The 20,816-nt window shown below is 49.9% G+C and overlaps 1 protein-coding gene across 1 annotated transcript; it reads left to right on the top strand.

Moving 5' to 3' along the window:
- The first annotated feature begins 1,089 nt into the window (after positions 1-1,089).
- Positions 1,090-16,914, top strand: Pcdh12 (protocadherin 12). The gene is made up of 4 exons (XM_038330215.1): positions 1,090-4,275; positions 8,202-8,299; positions 10,429-10,592; positions 14,891-16,914. Exons 1-4 carry the CDS (start codon positions 1,399-1,401, stop codon positions 15,298-15,300), a joined length of 3,549 nt encoding a protein of 1,182 aa, XP_038186143.1. The 5' UTR covers positions 1,090-1,398; the 3' UTR covers positions 15,301-16,914.
- Positions 16,915-20,816: the final 3,902 nt, after the last annotated feature.

The raw sequence follows: 20,816 nt of genomic DNA, 5'->3' as shown, positions 1-20,816 counted from the left end.
CTAAGTGAGAGGATGAGTGGGTGCAAGGGCTCACCTTCAAACCAGGGCTGGGAGTGGAGGCAGGGCCGCCGCTGTTCACAGGACTCTCCTAAACAAAAGTGTGCTGAGAAAGAATGGGAGGAAGGGAGGGAAAGACGGATGAAAGGGAGAGGAAGGTGTGGGAGAAGGAAACGTGACAAGTTCGAGACAGAGGAAGGGAGGCTGGGGGTTCCCCAGACAGGGACTCAACTTGGACCAGATGTAGAGAACAATGGATCCTAAGGATCTCAGGAAGGGGACGGGGGAGGGGAGCCTTGCGGTCAGATCAGAGAGGTCCTTCCTTCATTACAGCTTCTGGTAGAGCCACGGGTACCCTCAGGGGTCAGTGTGAGCCATGGCCAAAGTGAGAGCTGCTGCCGCAGGTGGAATGAACTGTATCTAGTACAGTACCCTTACCCAAACAACACAGCTGTTTGTGATTTGGGACCAGGACCAAGCCAAGGGATTTTGCAAATCATCTCATTCAAGCCTCGCAGGTTCCTGCAGGGAGGACAATTATTTTCCTCCACACCCCACCGTGAAGATGAAGGAACAGGGGCTCAGGGAGGTTAAGTTAGAAGACCCAGCTGAGAAGCAGCCAAGTCAGCATTTGAACCCATGCCACTGTAGCTCCTGTGACTTTTCTACTAATAATAGCTGCTTCTCAGAGAGACAAGCCTGAGGGCAAAAGTTGAGGCGGAGAGTCCAACCAGAAGGTAGAAGAATGGGGGAAGAAGGCAAAGGGGGAAAAGGGAGATGAGGAAGAGAGATGGGGAGCCTGACGTGCCCTAGAGGGACATCAGCATAGGTCGAGTTCTTTGCTCGCCTGGCTACACAGTGGCTCCTTGTCCCTCATTGGCTGCCTTGCTGGTGGACAGCACCTTCCCATTCAGCCAGTCCCAGGAGCCCTGGCCTCATCCTCTTCAGCGACAGGCCTCTCAGCCTCACAGGAAATGCTCCTTCTCTAATTGCCATTGAAAGTCACAGCCCTCCCTTTTCCTGTAGGTGGGGTTTCCATAGGAAAAAGCTGCTTCTCTGCTTCCCCAGCCTAGTGACTGTTTGGAAGTTAGATCCCTACATCCCGCTTTCCTAGGTCAAGTCTCAGACCGGTTCCTGCCCATCACTGCTGAGTGAACCAGCTGGTGCTGCTGGGGAGCAGGGATCTCCTCTAGCAATTCATCCGTTTGGGGACCGCTCGGATCACTTTTCACAGAGATGGCCTTGCTTGGGAACCCTGCTTCTTCCAGCATCTTCTAATTATGGGACAACGTTGTACCAGCAGATCAGAAGCAGGAGATCCAGGCTGATCGAGCCATCCGGGAACGTGTCCTGCCTCTGAAGACCTCCAGCCAGTCGAGTCCAGCCCTCCCTGCGGTGAGCATGATGCTACTTCTGCCATTCCTGCTAGGGCTCCTGGGGCCAGGCAGCTTCTTATTCCTCTCAGGGGGTTGTCAGGAGGTGGCCACTCTCATGGTGAAATTCCAGGTGACAGAGGAAGTGCCGTCTGGCACAGTGATTGGGAAACTGTCCCAAGAACCAGGAGTGGAGGAGAGGCGTGGGAAGGCAGGAGATGCCTTCCAGATCCTGCAGCTGCCTCAGGCACTGCCTATTCAGATGAACCCTGAGGACGGCCTGCTCAGCACTTCGAGGCGGCTGGATCGGGAGCAGCTATGCCAGCAGCAAGATCCCTGCCTGGTGTCCTTTGATGTGCTTGCCACGGGAGCTTCGGCTCTGATTCATGTGGAGATTCAGGTACTGGACATCAACGACCATCAGCCAGAGTTTCCCAAGGGTGAACAGGAGCTGGAAATCTCCGAGAGTGCCTCTCTGTACACACGAATCCCCTTGGACAGAGCTCTTGACCAAGACACTGGTCCTAACAGCTTGTATTCCTACGCCCTGTCTCCCAGTGAACACTTTGCCCTGGATGTTATTGTGGGGCCCGATGAGACCAAACATGCAGAACTTGTGGTGGTGAGGGAGTTGGACAGGGAAGTCCACTCGGTTTTTGATCTGGTGCTGACTGCCTATGACAATGGGAATCCCCCTCAGACAGGCACCAGCATGGTCAAGGTCAATGTCCTGGATTCCAATGACAATAGTCCGGTGTTTGCTGAGAGTTCACTGGCCCTAGAAATCCCAGAAGACACTGCCCCCGGCACTCTTCTCATAAACCTGACTGCTACAGACCCAGACCAAGGACCCAACGGGGAGGTAGAATTCTTCTTTGGCAAGCACGTGTCCCCAGAGGTGATGAATACCTTTGGTGTAGATTCCAAGACAGGCCAGATCATTCTGCGCCAAAGCCTAGACTATGAGAGGAATCCTGCCTATGAGGTGGATGTTCAGGCAAGGGACCTGGGTCCCAATTCCATCCCAGGCCATTGCAAAGTTCTCATCAAAGTTCTGGATGTCAACGACAACGCTCCGAGCATTCACATCACATGGGCCTCCCAGACGTCACTGGTGTCAGAAGATCTTCCCAGGGACAGTTTCATTGCTCTTGTCAGTGCAAAAGACTTGGACTCAGGAGACAATGGTCTGGTCCACTGTTGGCTGAACCAAGAGCTGGGCCATTTCAGGCTGAAAAGAACTAACGGCAACACATACATGCTGCTTACCAACACCACACTGGACAGAGAGCTATGGTCCACATACACTCTCACCGTGTTCGCCCAAGACCAAGGACCCCGGCCCTTATCAGCTGAGATGGAGCTGCGAATTCAGGTCGGTGATGTCAATGACAATGCCCCCGTGTTCGAGAAGAGCCGGTATGAGGTCTCCACTTGGGAAAACAACCCACCTTTCCTTCATATCATCACCGTCAAAGCTCACGATGCCGATTTGGGCATTAATGGAAAAGTGTCATACCGTATCAAGGACTCCACCGTTTCTCACCTAGTAGCTATTGACTCTGAGACAGGAGAAGTCACTGCTCAGAAGTCACTGGACTATGAACAGATGACAGGCTTTGAGTTCCAGGTGATAGCAGAGGACAGAGGGCATCCCCAGCTTGCATCCAGCATCTCTGTGTGGGTTAGCCTCTTGGATGCCAATGATAATGCCCCAGAAGTGATTCATCCTGTGCTCAGTGAAGGTAAAGCCACCCTTTCAGTGCTTGTAAATGCCTCCACGGGGCACCTTCTGTTGCCCATCGAGAATCCCAATGGCTTGGAGCCAGCAGTTACTGGTACACCAATGGCTACCCGCAGCCCCTGGTCTTATCTCTTGGTGACGATTGTGGCAAGAGATGCAGACTCAGGGGCCAATGGGGAGCTCCTCTACAGCATTCGAAGTGGGAATGATGCTCATCTTTTTGTCCTCAGCCCCTCCTTGGGGCAGCTATTGATTAATGTCACCAATGCCAGCAGCCTCATTGGGAGTCAGTGGGACCTGGGGATAGTAGTAGAGGACCAGGGCAGCCCCTCCTTGCAGACTCAAGCTCTGTTGAGGGTTGCTTTTGTCACCAGTGTGGACCACCTAAGGGACTTTGCTCATGAGTCTGGGGTCCTGAGCACACCAGTGCTGGCAATGATCTGCCTGGCTGTGCTGCTGGCCATCTTTGGGTTGATTTTGGCTCTGTTCGTGTCCATCTGCCGGACGGAGAAAAAGGATAATAGGGCCTACAACTGTCGCGAAGCCGAGTCCACGTACCGCCACCAGCCCAAGAGGCCCCAGAAACACATCCAGAAGGCAGATATTCACCTGGTGCCCATGCTCAGGGCCCAGGAGGATGAGGTCGATGACGTTAAATCATCCCTTAAAGATACCAGTAAGGAGGCATTGACAGAGACAGGTTGGGACTCCTGTTTGCAGGCCCCCTTCCACCTCACACCAACCTTATACAGGACCCTGCGTAACCAAGGCAACCAGGGAGCACTGGCAGAGAGCCAGGAGGTACTGCAGGACACCTACAACTTTCTTTTCAACCATCCCAGGCAGAGGAACGCCTCCCGAGAGAACCTAAGCCTTCCTGAGTCCCCACCTGCCCTGGGCCAGCTGCACTCAAGGCCTCTGCAGCTGCCTGGCAGCCCCATAGCAAGGCTGGCTGGAGACCAGGGCAGTAAGGAGGCCCCACAGAGCCCGCCAGCCTCCTCTGCAACCCTGAGACGGCAGCGGAATCTCCACGGCAAAGTGTCTCCTGAAGGACAGCCTGGTCCTCACCAGATCCTGAGGAGCCTGGTCCGGCTGTCCGTGGCTGCTTTCGCAGAACGAAACCCCGTGGAGGAGCTCGCTGGGGATTCTCCACCTGTGCAGGTACCTCTGGCGCGGGCAGCTGTTTTTCTGGTCACTGCCCCCCACCCCAGAACACCACCAAGAGCAATAGACCCCCTTGTTTCCCATATTCACCCTTAGACTCACCCAGCGTATTGTGATGTAGAACTTAAGGGCTGGGGTCAACGGATCTTAGCTGCGTGGTCCCGAGCGTGTTTCTGAGCCTCAGTTTCCTTGATGGTGAACTGGGAATGGCAGTGAGAAGTGTGTGTGTGCCCTACAGAGTTGTCCTGAGGGTCAGATCAGTTAATTCCTGTAAAGTACGTATGCATGCCTGGCACAGGTGGACACACAGCAAACACAGCACAGGTAGTGATTAGAAATAAGAACTTTGGAGTAAGGTTGCCTGGGTTCAAATCCTGGCTCTACCTCTTTCCACCTGTAGCTCATAGAGAACTTACTCAGCTTATAGTTAGAGGTACCCACTTTAGCAACATGGTCCCTGCAAGACTGCAGGAAAACCAAATGAATCGATTCCTGGCAGCCATGCCTGGACAGCAGTGTCTGCCCGGACTGTAGTGTCTGCTCAGCAAATGGTTACCATCCCCTCCACAAAGCACCTCCCCATGCCTGCTCTCAACCTGCTCATGTGTCTAGACAACCTCCCTTGAAACAGTCAGGCCTGGGTAACACTCCCTCAGGGGACTTGCTTGAGACCCCAGAGTGTACCAGCTGGGGAGACAGGAGAAACAACTGTCTAGTTAGGTAAGTCCCAGTTCAAACGCAACAGTTTAGAACTGGAGAGTGTAGGGAATGACCTCTAACTGTGGAGTCTCATTTTCTTCATCTACAAAATGGGAATTCCATAGTCAAACTTGCTTGGTCTCTGCTGCCCTAGAGGTAAGGATTAATGGGATCATGAGGGGTCATCTGTTTCATGCCTCGGGGTTTACTAGCCACAAATGGGAGGTCTTCTCAGGGACGGCGCTTAACATATCCCTAACTGCTTCTCTGACATCCCGAGAGCTTTGCTGTGCAAGGCTGAGCATCAGAGACATATTTTTGTTGGGCCAGACAGTCAGCTCAGGTTTCTCATGGAACAGGGACACAGCTTCTTTTCCAACCCCTTTCCTAGGAAGCCACTTGGAGGCAGTTTTTAGCTTTTCTCCTAGGAACCTCACCCTGGGGCTCCCTGCAAACCCAGAGGGGACTACAGCCAACTACTTCATTCTTTCACTCATTCGTCCACCAAAGGCTTTCAGGATGAACTCTCTTTTTGTTTTGTTTTGGTTTGTTTTGTTTTGGTTTGGTTTGGTTTGGTTTCGGTTTTTCGAGACAGGGTTTCTCTTTGTAGCTTTGGAGCCTATTCTGGAACTTGCCCTGTAGACCAGGCTGGCCTCGAACTCACTAGTGCTGGGATTTGCCCGCTTCTGCCTCCCTAGTGCTGGGATCACAGGCATGCACCACCCGCCTGGTTTAGGATGCACTCTTTTTTTTTTTTTTTTTAAAGATTTATTTATTTATTATGTATACAACATTCTGCCTCCATGTTTGCCCGCACGCTAGAAGAGGGTGCCAGATCTCATTACAGATGGTTGTGAGCCACCATGTGGTTGCTGGGAATTGAACTCAGGACCTCAGGAAGAACAGCCAGTGCTCTTAACCACTGAGCCACCTCTCCAGCCCTAGGATGCACTCTTATGCCATGCCACTGGACATGACAGTAGAGAGCAGACAGACACTCTGCATGACACACTGAAGTCATGGAAAGAAAGGCACCCCTTGGAATCAACTGGGGGTCAAGAGTAAGATGCCCAACACCCAGGTCTCTTTGGCAGTTCAGCCACACAATAAAGTCAGACCTGAGTTCAAGTTCCAGGCCTTGTCGCTGCAAGGACTGTGTGCCTCAGGTTGCATATCTACAAAATGCATGGGTTGGTATCACCTTCCTGCAGCTGTTGTGTGGCACATGTGTTGTCACCAGATAATTTTTTTAAAAAGTACTTATTTATTCCGTCTGTGTGGATGCCTGCAGGTCAGAAGAGGGCACCAGACCTCATTACAGATGGTTGTGAGCCACCATGTGGTTGCTGGGAATTGAACTCAGGACTTTTGAAAGAGCAGGCAATGCTCTTAACCGCTGAGCCATCTCTCCAGCCCCCTCAACAGGTAATTTTTAAGTGCTACCTGGGGCTCTATCAACACGTGATTCACACAGCTCAGTTCATTTAAATGCCACACCACCAAGTGACCTCGGTCTCATTATTATTCCCCTACTGCTGAGGAAACCGAGACTCAGGACCGGGAAGTGATTTTCTAGGGCCAGGAAGATGGGAGGTAAGGCAGAAACAGAGTTAGTGTGAGCCTGAATCCAACCCCAGAGTCTGGGTTCCAACTGTGAAGTGACTCTGAATGCCAGGATGTGACACTGAGCTTGGCCTTCAAGTTGTGCTTACCTAGTGTCGCTTGGGTAAAAGTTTTAGGTGCCTGTCTTCTAAGGGCTTTTGGGCCAGGTAGGGAGGCAGAATCTACCTGAGGCAGGCTCAGGGACCCTGACTCTCCCAAGTCACCGTACCACCCTAGTGCTGGCCACCATGAAGCGGCATTTTTAGAGGTAACACCCCCGAGTCTTAGTATCAATGTATTTAATTAACCCTGACAATACTGTGGAGAATTCAAAGCGCTTCAGAGACAAAAGGTGATGAAGCTGAAGTCTCCGTGGGTCTCAAAATCTGCCTGAAAGGTCACAAGCTGGCAACCAGGAAGAACCGAGTGTACGAAGACTGGGGCTGCTTCCTCTCCCTCCAGGACCTTGGGGTGCAGGACTAACATCTAGTCAGTCCCTCTTCTCCCATCTACCTGAAGCCCTGTCATTTTTCTAGTCTTTGAGAACCCTGAACAGAAGCTGTCTTCTCTTAATGGCCAAGATCTTCCAGTCTCTGGCGGAATTCCTGTGGAGCCTTCGGTCTCAGCAGGAGTTCCTGGCACACAGTCAGAATTCAAGAAAACATTTGTTGAATTGCCTGAAAGCCAGGTTTGGTGGCTCATGCCTATAGTTCCAGCCCCTTGGGTGGCTAAGACAGGAGTTCCAGGGCAGCCTGCACAGCATAGTAAGATCCTGTCTCAAAAGACAAAAAAGTAAATGGATAATTGTGACTCTGGTGAAGTTTTTGTCCCCTTCTTCCTTGCCTTTCTTATAAATCATGAGCTTCCAAAGACCACATAGGGTCCCTATTGCATTCTTACAAGTCCCACAGAAATACTAGCCTGGCACAAAGATATGCTTTTAAAATACATGTCCATTGCCGGGTGGTGGTGGCACATGCCTTTAATCCCAGCATTTAGGAGGCAGAAGCAGGCAGATCTCTGAGTTCGTAGCCAGCTTGGTCTACAGAGCCAGTTCCAGGGCAGCTAGGGCTGTTACACAGAGAAACCCTATCTTGAAAAACCAACCAACCAACAAAAAACCATGTCCATTGACAGGGTGAATAAGTGAATTGGTTAAATGACACTATTTCTGCCTGTACCAGGCAGCCTTGCATATCCCCACACACACACCTCCACAAGTTCAAGCCAGAACGTTTGAACACTGTGCAAAGGGAAAAATAACTCTTGAAGACAATCCTTACCAAAGTAACTACTGTACGGTCTGGAAATGCCATTTCCACTCCAAGCCCGCCAGTCACTCCAGGGAACGAGCTAATGGGGATGGTTCCAAGGGTCTCCATAGGATCTCCTTCAGCTGCCCAGGGCCTGCAGGGACACGGCAAAGCTGGGAAGCACCCTCCCCCAGGTCCCTGCCTCAGTCACACAGGTCCGTTCCCCCAACCCCCTATCTGATCGCAGAAGCATCTGAAGCCAGAGGAAAAACTATAAAAAGAAAGCAGCAGCGTTTGAGGGAAACATCCGGCAAGGAAGCGCGCTGGGTCGGAATTGTGTGGAGTCAACAGATTTTTCCTGTCTTGTAGCAAATCTCCCAGCTGCTGTCCTTGCTGCATCAGGGCCAATTCCAGCCCAAACCAAACCACCGAGGAAATAAATACTCAGCCAAGCCCGGCGGCAGCAGGTAAGCAGCGGGTAGCACCCACAGCACGGTCTACACCGGGCCCCTAGGTTACCCTTGGTGAGTGTGGAAGGATGGGCATCCTCTGAGCCCAGCCCAGGGGGTACATGCAGCAGACAGCACCCATCCCCCCACTCCGGAGGCTCCATCCTGGGGCCACTGTATTTATGATATTTACAGTTTCTGTGTCACTAAGGAAATTACTTCACCTCTTAGCTGACTGTCTCCCCTGCTTACTTGATGGGTTTGAAATCTGTAACTTTCACCGTTCCTTCTCTTGGCCTACAAACATGCTATATAAGGATGTAAGTGCAAGGGTGTGCTCCTGCGGGCAGTCCTGGACCCGAGGAGCCCTCCAGAGGATAGCAATGGATGGAGAAACAGATTTTCCCTCCTGCAGGCTCAACATTTGCAACATTTGCAACAGTTGGGAATCAACTGCCAACAGACCAATGAACAAGAGAAAAGCTATAGTAAATGTAAAAAATTCTTTTACATTTCTTTATTTTGCATATGAGTCAGGGGATGTGTGTATGTGTGGAAGGACAGAGGACAGCAGAGGGTGTCTGTTCTCTCTTTTCTATCACTCAGGGATTGAACTCAGGCAAATGCCCTTAGCCACTGAGGAGTTTATCTCACAGATCCCATTACAATTTTTGAAATCATTGTTTCATGTGGTACAGAAGAAGTCTTTAGATTGAAGATCCAAAGACATATTTTTAAGATTGGGTTTAGTGTTTCCGGGATACCTGTGAAAATATAATTGGATGAAAATGGTATGAGTAAATTGAAATTTAGACTTAGCCAGGCCTATCTGTATGGCTTTCTTGGCTGCTCTACCCAGCATTCCTTGCTTCCAGGTATGGGCTAGGAGCTTTTCTGGAACAAGGGACTCACAACCTGCCATCAAGCTAGGCAAGCCAGAGTATTTCCTTATTGCCAGCTCTTACACAGAAAGTAAGGGGGGAATTCAAGTGTGTGTTTAGGTTTTATGTTGGCTTTGGGAAAAGTTCTAGTTTCTATGACCTTCTTTGGGAAAGGAATTCTAAATGGCTATCTGTTCGCCTGGGGGTGGGAGCTCTGGGATAGGAGGTCAGAGGCACAGCTTTAAAAGCTTTCACATTTTGACACGATTTCCTGAGCCCTAAGAGTGCTCACATTCCAGAGTCATAGGTCTAGATTGGAATTCTTGCTTAATTACTTAGCCCGTGGGGTCCTTAGGCAAGCTACTGCAAAAATCTGGGTGGCAGAATGGGAAGAACTCTCGTGGACAGACTCCAATGAGTAAGTGCATGTACCTTGCATAGCACGAGGCCTGACTTAGGGGAGTTGTCACCCCGTTATCCCCAGTTTGTTACCTTCTGGATGATCTCTTAATAGCAGCAGGAACGGTCACCGTGGGGAATGAGGACAATAAAAATCACATGAGAATCATGGGAGACTTTTGCCCTGTAGGGATGGGCTTTGTCCTGTGTGACTGTCAGAGCCCTTGAGGGTCAGTGAGACACAAGGTCCTCGGCTTAAGCCAGGAAGCTGGGGTGCAGGTGCAGACGTGAGTAAAGGGTGCCCAATTCAGATGCGTCCCCCACAGACCTGTTCCTTTGCTCTGGGAGGTGGCTTCAGTAGGAAGGAAACCACAGTCAGATTCCATAGTGTTTGTCAAATGCCCAGTGTATGCTAGGCCATGTTTTGCGCATTTGACAAGAGAACAAGGCATAAGGAAGGCAAAACCCACCCTGCCTGGCTGGTACTGGGTAGATGACCACATCGACTTCGACTAAAGTTTACTAAATGCCATACTCCATGGAGGTGTGAAGGGGGGCCATGGAGGGCAACACTACCAATGTCTCCATTTCTCCCCTGTGCGCCTTCTGTTTAGACCATTGCAGGGCTCTGTGCTAAACCTTTTACCTACGAAGTCTCATTTACAAACCCCACGAGGGTTACACTTATTACTCCTGTTTCACAGGAGAGGAGCAGTCAGCAGGAAGGCTGGGAATATAGGACCCAGTGCACCCTGACTCCGTAAGCCAGGCTATGCATCAGTTCCCTGTATAGATGGCAAATGATACAGATGCTGTGAACAGTTATGTGAAAATGCCTCACTTGAAACCTGGTTGGCCTCTTCACAGGGCTCCCATCCCAAACACAGATGGCTCAGATGGCCCAGGTGTCAGGCCTGGTGGCCAAGCAGAGCCCGACCTGGAAGAGGGCCCCCTAGGCCCCGAGGAGGAGAACCTTTCTGTGAAGCGACTTCTGGAAGAAGAGCTATCGAGCCTGCTGGACCCCCATACAGGTAGAGATGCCCTGAGGTCACCCCGTGCTGTCTCTGTGCCCATCATTTGCCCATGCATCCAGGCTCCAGAGTTGTCCAATCCACTGTGCAGAGGGGTGTGCCTAGGATTCTATTTCCCCATGTAGTCTCGGAAAGTGGTTATCTGCTTGTTTATTTAGTTCTGGTGGTGGGTTTGGTTGTTTATGACAGGGTTTGACTCTGTCAATATGTAGCCAAGGCTGACCGTGGAATCCTCCTCCCCAACTTCCCAAGTGCTGAGATTATAGGCATGAGCCACCATGCCCGGTTTTCCTTTATTTAATTGACCAGGTTCTACTTTTTTATTGTTTAATTTAAAGAAATTATTATATGTGCATCGGTGTTTTGCCTGTACTTTATCTGTGCGAGGGTGTTGAATCCCCTGTGACTGGATTTACAGACAGTGCTGAGCTGCTCTGTGGGTGCTGGGAATTGAACCTGGGTCCTCTAGAAGAGCAGCCAGTGCTTTTAACCACTGAGCCATCTCTCCAGACCGCAGGGCCTACTTTTTAAAACTCATCATTGAGAATAACAAACAGGGCTGGAGAGATGACTAGTGGTTAAGAGCACTGATTGCTCTTCCAGGGGACCTGGGTTCAGCTCCTAGCACCCACATGGCAGTTTACAACTGTCTGTAACTTAGTTTCAGGGAATCCAACTCCCTCTTCTGAACTTCACAGGCAATGAGTACACACATACACAGACAGATAGACAGGAAAAACATTCATATGCATAACACGGAATAAATAAATCTTAACAAAAGACAAGAAAGAGAATAACACAAGATCACTGCTGAGTAAACAACTTCCTAGTTCTTGGTCTGTGTGTCGAGCACCAGGAAAGCCAACAGGTGTCCTCTGGAGTAGATAAGACCAAATGTACAGGTGAACCCAGGCTCAGGAAGTAAGCTGGCCTGCACAGTCTCCTCCATCCTGCGCACGCAGTATAAACTCAAGGGCACCATTGCATTTGGCATATTTAAATAACCTTTCACCCCAGAAAGGGACAACTCCTTTATGTGCTAATTGAAGATGAAGAGATTGTTTTTTTCAAAAAAAATTGGTTTTGGGTTGGAATGTAGCTCAGATGATAATAGTATTTGCCTCCTCCTGGGTTCATTCCCAAACAGTGCATTAAATGGGCCTGCTGGTACAGACCTTTAATCCCAGTACTCAGGAAGTAGAGGCCGGAGGGTCAGAAATGCAAGGTCATCCTTGATGAATTCTGGACTAGTCTGAGCTACATAAGAGCCTATAAAAACAATGAACAAAGAAGAAGAGGAGGAGGAGGAGGGGAAAAGGAGGAAGAAGGGAAGGGAAGGAAAACAATTAGCTTTAACTATAAACATAATACGAGTTTTAATGTGAGACTCTGACAGCCAAGTGCCCTCTGTGGGAACTAGTCTACTCCTTTAGGTGACATGACACACCCTACCCCTGACCATCCCATCTTCTGTTTCTGGAGTTAATTTATTTCCCACATGTTCTGTCTGGCTGCAAGGCATGGCAGGTTTTGCCCTTTCTGGAACTAAGAACAACTAGCACCGAAAGAGCTTTTTAAAGGCAAGTCACCTATTGTAAGTTTCTCTGGAGAAAATATGAAGAGAAAGGGGCTATTCATTATCCCCGTTTCATAAAGGGAAAAAAAGCTGAGGGTTAAAAGTGTTTAATAATTTGCCTGGGGTCATGCAGTTAATGGCTATTAATATAGGCAATATGACTCTAAATTCTAGAGCTGTGCTGCTCAATATGGTAGCCACTGGCCACATATGGCTATTTAAGTTTAGATGAAGTGAAATTAAATAAAATGAAATATTGAGTCCTTAGTCATCCCAGCTACACTTCAAGGGCTCATCACCCACGTGTGGTTGGTGGCTACAATTTTGAATTCTGTCATCGGCCAGCTGTGGGTAGAACTTGTGGGCTCAATCCTTGACCTGTCCTGCCTCCCCACAGCCCAGGAAGCACTAGGCAATGTGAGTTGGGAAGATGGAGAAATGGGTGGGAAAGACTTTGCGGTCCAAGCACTGGATGCCCTGGGGCTACTGAGAGCCATGTTTAGGACTGGGGACTTGGTGATTAGATAAAAAAAAAAAAATCCATCTGGACATGTGATACAATGACTCAGTGGGTGAAGTGTTCACCACAAAAATTTGAGGGCCTAAGTTTGGATCTCCTAAAACCCATTTTAAAAGTCAGGCGTGTTCATCTGTAGTCTCAGTGCTAGGGAGGTAGGGACTGGAGGATCCCTGTGGTTTGCTGACTGGCCAGCCTAGCTGAATTGGGAGCTTCTGGTTCCCGTGAGAGAATCTGTCCCCCCAAATAGGTCGGATGTCAGGTGTAGCGGGCACGCCTTTAATCCTAGTACTTGGAAGGCAGAGGCAGGTGGATATCTGTGAGTTTGAGACTAGCTTGGTCTACATAAGGAATTCCAGGCCAACCAGGGCTACAAAGTGAGAACTCATCTCAAAAAAGAACAAAAGGAAATGGAATGAGACATCCGATTCTGACTTCCGGTGGCCTACACCCTTGGGAGGGGATGGCTATTTTATTAGTTTCATGAGCTCCCCGAATTTGTAATGAAGGTCACATGGTGAACTCATCATCACTTTCCGGCTGTCCTCATATGCCCCATGACTTCCCATTCTCCTCTGAAGCTGACCATGAACAAGGAAAGGCTGGAGTCTTATTTCTCAGAGACTCAGGGAAGTAATGTTTACAGTCTCCCAATGTCAAGGGTCAATCAGCATGTCCATTAATCATATAACAGACATTCACCAAGTCCCAGGCAGGAGGCCAGACCCAGCCTGTACAGTCCAGAGCTGGAGACAAGAACCAGGGGATCATTCACTGATCCAAACGAATGATTAGCTGCTCATTGGAATGACCTTTTCAAGTTGTGGAAGTAGCATTCTGATAACGTAGAAAATATAGGCAAACAGACAAACAAAGAACAAATCATTTATGCCCAGAGAATTTCAGTTAACACTGTGCCCTATTTCCTTCCAGCATCTTCTTGCACAGATTTAAAACCACTAGCCTGAAACAAGCATTAAGTACCTGTTAACATTAATAAGTGTTCTCCCCCCCCCCGCCCCGTGTGTGTGTGTGTGTGTGGTGTGTGTGTGTGTGTGTGTGTGTGTGTGTGTGTGTGGTTCATAAGCAGGAAATTGGATTTCCTTTTTTTTTTCCTGCTTGGTCTTTGTCTTTGGTGCTGGAATTCATGTTTATTTGTTTGGTGTTATTTGAGAAAGAGTCTTATGTAGCCCTAACTGGCCTATTGTCCTGTGTAACCTATTCTATCCTGGAACTCCCAGTAACGCTCCTGTCTCAGCCTGAGTGCTGGAATTTCAGGCACGTGCCACCACATCCAGCTCCTAGGCAGGGTTTTCCGAGAGAAATGAGAAAAGGGTGACGGTGGCATGAGAATCCAGGGGACGTTATTTTTAAAAGCCACAAATACCAGGCTGTCGCTGCCACTGCCCCATTCCTTTCTCAGGACAATCCTCAGGCAGACAGCCCCTTGTCAGCTGGACACTAGGCCAGGAAACAGTGTGGGGGGAGATGAGATGGCCCTATAGTGACAACGCAGGCCCTGTCAGCCCTGGGAATTCTAGAGGCGCATCCGAGAAGTACCCAGGGGCAAGAAGGCCATGCTTCCTAAAGAGTGGGTAGGGCTGCGGAGTACCAGGGTCTTCAAAGTCGTTAGACCTAGGTCCAACCCAGTTTTGGTTTCCTAGAAATCAAGACTTCTTTGAGGGTCAGAATCCTTATCCTTAAAATGGAGATAAGACCCTTGACCTCAAACACCTGAGTAGGTGAAATGAGATAATTATGCAATTTCTTGGCATATGAGCAGTTAATAAGTGGTTATTATTATCCCCCCCCTTTTTTGCTTGTTTTTGAGATAGGGTCCCTGAATGGCCTGGAACTTGATGGGCAGATGAGGCTGGCCTCAAATTTGCTGTGACTCTCCAGCCTCAGTTTCCCAAGTGTTGGGATACTAGATGTGTTCCTTCCTCTATGCCAGGCTCAAACAGGCTAATCCTATCTACCTCATGCCTCCCCCAAACTAAGCTCTTCCGGCTTTGGTCAGCAGTTTTCCTGCCCAGGGAGCTTGCCCGTCAAGGCCTCTTCCTTCCCGTCCCGCTCCCACCGTCGTATGTCCCCCACCATTTCCCTTCCCTTCTTTGTCCACTGCTCCTGTCCTGCTTACAGCCCCACCCCGCCTGCCTGGCTTCCCTGCATTTGGCCCTCACCGTGTCCCTCCTTCCTCTACAGGTCTGGCCCTGGACAAGCTGAGTCCCCCTGACCCTGCCTGGATGGCGAGACTGTCACTGCCCCTTACCACCAATTACCGAGACAACTTGTCTTCCCCTGACGCCGCAGCTTCAGAGGAACCGAGAACCTTCCAGACATTCGGCAAAACAGCCGGACCAGGACCCGAGCTAAGCCCGACAGGCACGCGCCTGGCCAGCACTTTCGTCTCAGAGATGAACTCGCTGCTGGAGATGTTGTTGGAGCAGCACACGGTGCCAGTGGAGGCCGCGTCTGCGGCTTTGCGGCGGCTATCCGTGTGCGGCAGGACCCTCAGTCTAGACCTGGCCACCAGTGGAACCTCCGGCTCAGAAGCACAGCTGGGTAGAAAGAAGGCAGCCGAGGGCAGACTTGGCTGTGGCAGGAATCTATGAACATGCTTGGTTGGGATGCCTTTGGTTCCAGGAACCAGGTCCCCTGGGAGATGTTAGGGTAGTACTCAGGCCTTGAGGATCTCAGGGAATGAACTGGTTTTTAAAATTGTGGAACTCACTGGCCAGAGACACCCTCAACTTTAGGGTAAATGATGCTGTTCCCCACAGGGGAGGACTAACAGGTAACTGGCTGGAGCAGACCTTGTAACAGACTCTGGCTGAGCTTTATGGAGAAGAGAAGCATCTTGTTTCTCAAAGACGAGTTTGTGATAAAAACACATACAGAGTTCCTCAGGAGGAACAGATGCCAGATGTCACAGAGTGTAGTATCATAAACAAGGGGGGTGGCCTCACTGGATACTGGAGGCAGAGGGATGGCTCCTGGGGGAGACAGGCAATGCTCTCTGACCTACTAAAAAAAAAAGGAAAAACTGCAGCTCAATTTCCTGTTTGCCAGAGTATTGGAGGGTTGGGGGAGGCTTTTGTCATTTATTCTTGGCATTAAACTCCTGTTGGGTCATGGCGGGAGTGGGCCACGCTGGTTCAGGGACAGGTACGCAGATGATGGGCATGTGTGTCCTTGACCCAACTCCACTGTGTTATCCAACAATAGGCTTCTCAGTCAGAAAATCAGGACTAAGTAAAGCAAGGCTGTAGATGGAGTATTTATATTCCCCACAATGCTAGGTTGGTGGTATTATTATACCCATTCCACAGATGCAAAGCTTGGAAAAGTTGAGTGTCTTTCCTAGGAGTGAGAAGGGAGTAGAGGCAGAGCCAGGATTTGTGCTCAGGCTGGCCCAACTCCAAAGCCGATGCCATCAACCATGGCATTAGATTGATTGCCAACCAAGAATAAGAAAAGGAAAAGTCCCTGAGATGAAGGTTTGCAAATAGAAGGCATTCAGGCCCATAGGACGCCATGCTTGCAAGCACGGGTTAAAGGGAGTTTGTATCTGCCCAGTGTCAGTCCAGGGAGCAGCCCTTGAGATGCAGAAGTCTTCTTATCTGAGACCCCAGTCGGGGAAGTCTTTCTCCACTGGCAGGCTTGGGTTTGGGAATCGAGGCCCCAGAGGATGATATGTGAACTGAGACTATGACACCCATACTGACAGCAGCCAGCCTCCCAGGGGCGGGAAGAATGAAGAAATAGCTAAGACGTTCCCGAGGCTTTTTGTTCCTGGACATTTGTTCCAAGCAATCACAGCTAGTTTAAGATGTTGGTGGGGGGCTCTCCTGGACACTGAAGGCAGAAGATAGTGTCTGCTTCACTTGTCCTCTTCCGGACCAGCCGGGCTCCCACCGAGAGCTGGTAACGGTCGCATATACTTGCAATGCAGTGATATTAGTGCATCTTATGGATGAGCAGTATGAGACCCGACGAAGTTAAGCATTTCCAAGGCCTGGGTCTCTCATCGCTCACTCCAGGTCAGGGTGATCTTATGAGACCTGTGATCTTCACACTGGTTCATGGAGCTGCCGGGTTCCAGGTCAGAGAAAGAGGCTATGAAAACCCGTAAGCGGGAGCTCAGCTTGTCCAGCCAGATGCCTGGCACAGTTGACACTAGAGATACTAGCTGAGTGGCCCTATGAATGAATAAATGGGTAAATACATGCTTCAGACTTTCCTTTTACTTATGTTGGCGCTCCAGGTAAGACTTCATTGGAGGGTGGGAATAGTTCTACTATGTAAAAGCCAAGTCTAAAGACTGCAGTACGAAGTAGACCAGGCTGATCTCACAAGTTATTAGAGGACTTGCAGGCAGAGGAGAGATGGAGTGGGCAGATGACCTAGGGATGCTGGAACCACAGCTGAGACTTGATCATTAGAAACACTAAACCAAGCTGGGCAGTGGTGGCGCATGCCTTTAATCCCAGCACTTGGGAGGCAGAGGCTGATGGATCTCTGTGGGTTTGAGGCCAGCCTGGTCTACAGAGTGAGTTCCAGAAGAGTCAGAGTTACAAAGAGAAACCCTATCTAGAAAAAGAAAAAAAAGACTAATTGTATCACTCTAGTCCTAAAGCTCCAGTCCTTGGAACCCTGCATACCAGACGGAGCTTCGTGCGTGCGTATTTTTATCTGAGCAGAAGACACAGAGTTCTCATCAGATTCTTGAGGAAACACATGACCTGTAAAAGTTTATGCAGCATGGCTTCAAGATACTAAACCATTTGCAGACACAGAGTCTGAACTTTTCAGTCTCGACTCCTTGTTAGCGCTGAGGACAAATTCTTCATCCTGCTGACTCTACCTCCCAAGAACTGGGATTGCCTGTGTACGACTGTCACACCAGCTCTCAGCTCATTTTATAGCCAAGGACACGGAACGATGTAAACGACCTGTGACTTGCAGCAGGTCTGCTGAAAAGCTAGGGTCTGGGATCAGGAATTTGGGATTTAACATATTCTACATCACAGTGGGGTTTTTGTTGTTTTTTTTAAGAGGATCTCACCGTGTAGCCCTGGTAGCCTGGTAAACCAGACTGGTTTTGATCTCACGAAGGTTTGCTTGCCTCTGCCTCCTGGTTGCAGGGATAAAGGGCATGTATCACCAGGCTTAGCCACTTAAAATTTTTATTATCTTTTGAGGGGGAGCAGGCGGGATACATACCACAGGGCATGTATGCGAAGGTCAGAGGACAACTGGTAGGGGGTCAACTCTCCCCTTTTACTCTGTTGGTTCCAAGGATCAGTAATCAGGTTGTCATGTTTAGGGGCAAGTATCTTACCTGCTGAGCCCCTCATTAGACCTCTCTCTCCTTTCTTTCAAATAGTTTCATAGGGTAACCTAGGCCAACTTGGAGCTTACTGTGTAGCCATGGACTTGAACACTTGGCAATTGTGCTTCAGCGTCCTGAGCTGAATAGTGTTAGCCAGTATTCCTGGCTTCCATCACAGGTCAGCCTACTGTGTCTGGGCTTCAGGACCCATGAGCGGCTAGACTGCAAACTGAGCAGGGTTGGAGACACTCTCCTCTGGGCTGGAAGAGTGCCTTCATTAGATTTTCAAAGTAGACTTTGACTTCTCTAAGACTGAGGACCGCTGCAGCCCTCTAGGTCTGTCTTCAGCCCTCCCGCAGGACTCAGAGAACTCCTGGGCAGTGCTGTTTTGTCAGAGTGGGGGCGTGCTGTGAGGGCTGGTGCTGAATCCTGCACCCTGTGAGGGCTGGCGCTGTATCCCTTCCTAGCGCGCTGACACCAGCACTTTTCCCACCCCCTCCCCGCAATGGGCTCTGAACGAGGCAGTACATATGGTGACAGAACTGGGTGTGCTGAACAGGAAGGTTACAGAAATTTCTTGACATCAGCCAAGATGTCAAAGCTAAGGCTTTGGACATACTTGAAGCAGTTTCCACCAAGATGGGCTCTGTCCCCTGGGAGACAGAGAGAGCAGGCAAGCCAGCAAGCACTCAGTTAAATGTCGTCTTAATTTGGAAAGCACAGAGGGACATTTTTTTTTTTAAATCAATAGTCAGCCGTTCTCCGGCACCAAGAGTGCCAGGCAGTGTTCACTCAGCCTGGGGCAGCTCAGAGATTGACAGGCAGCCTTCCCGTCTGTCACCAACTTCAGCCTGGCAGCTCACTGACCCTACCTCTCCTCCGGCTGAAACAAGAGTGTGATGGCACCACTACCCTTGGGACTTTGAAGGGAACCAAATTCCCAAAAAAGACAGTCGGGGAGGCAGGAGACAGCATATTACCAACTTGGCAAATCATATTTACCTGCCAAGTAGGTCAGCGTTTTCTAGTTCCTCCTAAGAATGGTGCATACTACGAGGGCAACATAAGCATCACTCAATAAACTTTTCTGAGTCAAAGTCTCTCTCTGTAGGCTTTGAACTCAAGGCGATCCTCCTGCCTCAGCCTCTCTGAGTGCTAAGATTACAGACAGAAGCCACCACACTTGGCTATATTTTGTATTTCTTGAACAATTTCTAAGTGTCGGAAGTAGCATAATGATCACAGAGGGGAGAAAGGCATAATCATCCATCCATTCCCAAAACAACTATTTAAAGCCCCCACTATGTGCAGACTTGTTGCTGGGCAGAGATGTGTTCGCTGAGCACCTACTGAGTGCCCTGCACTGTATTAGCAACAACGATCTAATGGTCTGAACGGTTGTTCCCACCACAGCATCATCAGTACAGCTTTGCTGAAAGGTCTCACGGTTGAAGAACTGGTTTCGTGGATAGGCATGGAGCCTTGCATCCCCCCATCCCCAGCACAAAATCCAAACTGGCTCTGCTGTGGGGCCACCTCCCTGTCCTCCTCTCCCATTTTCTCTCAGGGCACTGATGAGTCATTAATAGAATTTGAAAGGCAGAAGTGCAGCAGTATGGAGTCTGTCCATGAAGCCTGTCCCCTGGGGCTGTACTGAGACTGGCAGTGACTGCATTGAGACCACAATGCCTGCATAGCCACGGGCTTGGGGCCCCGATAACATCTCTTAAGAGAACATCTCCTTCCCTCTCCCCCAAGCAGAGGCTCTTCTTTCCAAGGCTGGAAAGTTTAGAAATACCCCACCCCAAACTTGGACACCCAGTTAACTCAGCAGGGACTGAGTAGGAGGGAGAAGCTTAGATACCATCATGGCAGGACACCTGGATTCATTGTCTGACCTACATGGTTGGGGAAGCAAGCAGGGCTCAGGGGACCCAAATGACTTAAAAGCTGCTTAGTGAGACTCCTGAGAATGCTGGTGGTGACGTTTCTCAGGGCACCCAGGAAGGCTCTGTTGCTTCTGTCTTAGTGCAGGGCTTCCTGGAACTCACATTTCTGGATGTGTTGTGAATTCATAAAAAGGGGCCGTCAAGGGCAGCGCTCCTCAAACTTAGTCGACCACAGAAACCTTTCTTATTTATTTTTGCCACAGTGGTTAGTGTACTGCAGGGCTTCAAAATCTGAACATGGAGCCTTCCCCTTGCTTGGGACACTGTTCTAAGTGCCGGAACATGACCAGGTGCCTATGTCTGTGGGAGGCATCATACAAGGTGTCCAACAGGGGTCAGGATGGTGTACATGGCAAATCTGGGAAGGAAGCAGAGAGCAGGGGAGGCACTGGGGCTTCAGGAAGGTGCTAGAACAGCTTAGCTAAGACCACACAGGAGTTAGGAGAGGGAGGGGTGGGCAGCTGAAGAAAGCGTGCACAGCTACCCCCCACCCAAACCCTCCCATCTTTGAACTGATCATGCTGGCTGGACAAGGAAATAGTCTCGGGGTGGGGGGACGTGCTGGTCCTCAGTTCCTCCCACCCCCTACCCACAGCCACGTTTCTGCTATTGAACTTGGGCTAATTTCCAGAAGCCAGGGAACAGCTATTCACAAATTCAGTAATTGGAGTCATTAGCGTTGACTCAGAAGTCATTTTTTTTTCTAAGTCTCTCTCTTGGAGAGCTTTTAAGTCCCTTTAAATTGGTTAATGGAGAGTTTAGAGACGAGGATGGAGCCTCAGCTTTCAGCTCCCCCTGCCCATCTCCCTGGCTCTCCCCCATACACTCAAGGGCAAGAGAGAGGAGA

This window comes from Arvicola amphibius, chromosome 5 (genome assembly GCF_903992535.2).
Source record: "Arvicola amphibius chromosome 5, mArvAmp1.2, whole genome shotgun sequence".
NCBI classification, from domain to species: Eukaryota; Metazoa; Chordata; class Mammalia; order Rodentia; family Cricetidae; genus Arvicola; species Arvicola amphibius.
Note: the sequence above shows the minus strand (reverse complement) of the source record. Positions and strands in the feature narration are given on the sequence as shown.

Bases quoted from the DNA above. Each gene is read 5' to 3' on its own strand.
- Pcdh12 (XM_038330215.1), top strand. From the start codon at position 1,399: ATGATGCTACTTCTGCCATTCCTGCTAGGGCTCCTGGGGCCAGGCAGC. The intron at 8,300-10,428 runs GTAAGCAGCGGG...GCCTCTTCACAG, and splicing joins GCCAAGCCCGGCGGCAGCAG to GGCTCCCATCCCAAACACAG. The intron at 10,593-14,890 runs GTAGAGATGCCC...CTTCCTCTACAG, and splicing joins CCTGCTGGACCCCCATACAG to GTCTGGCCCTGGACAAGCTG.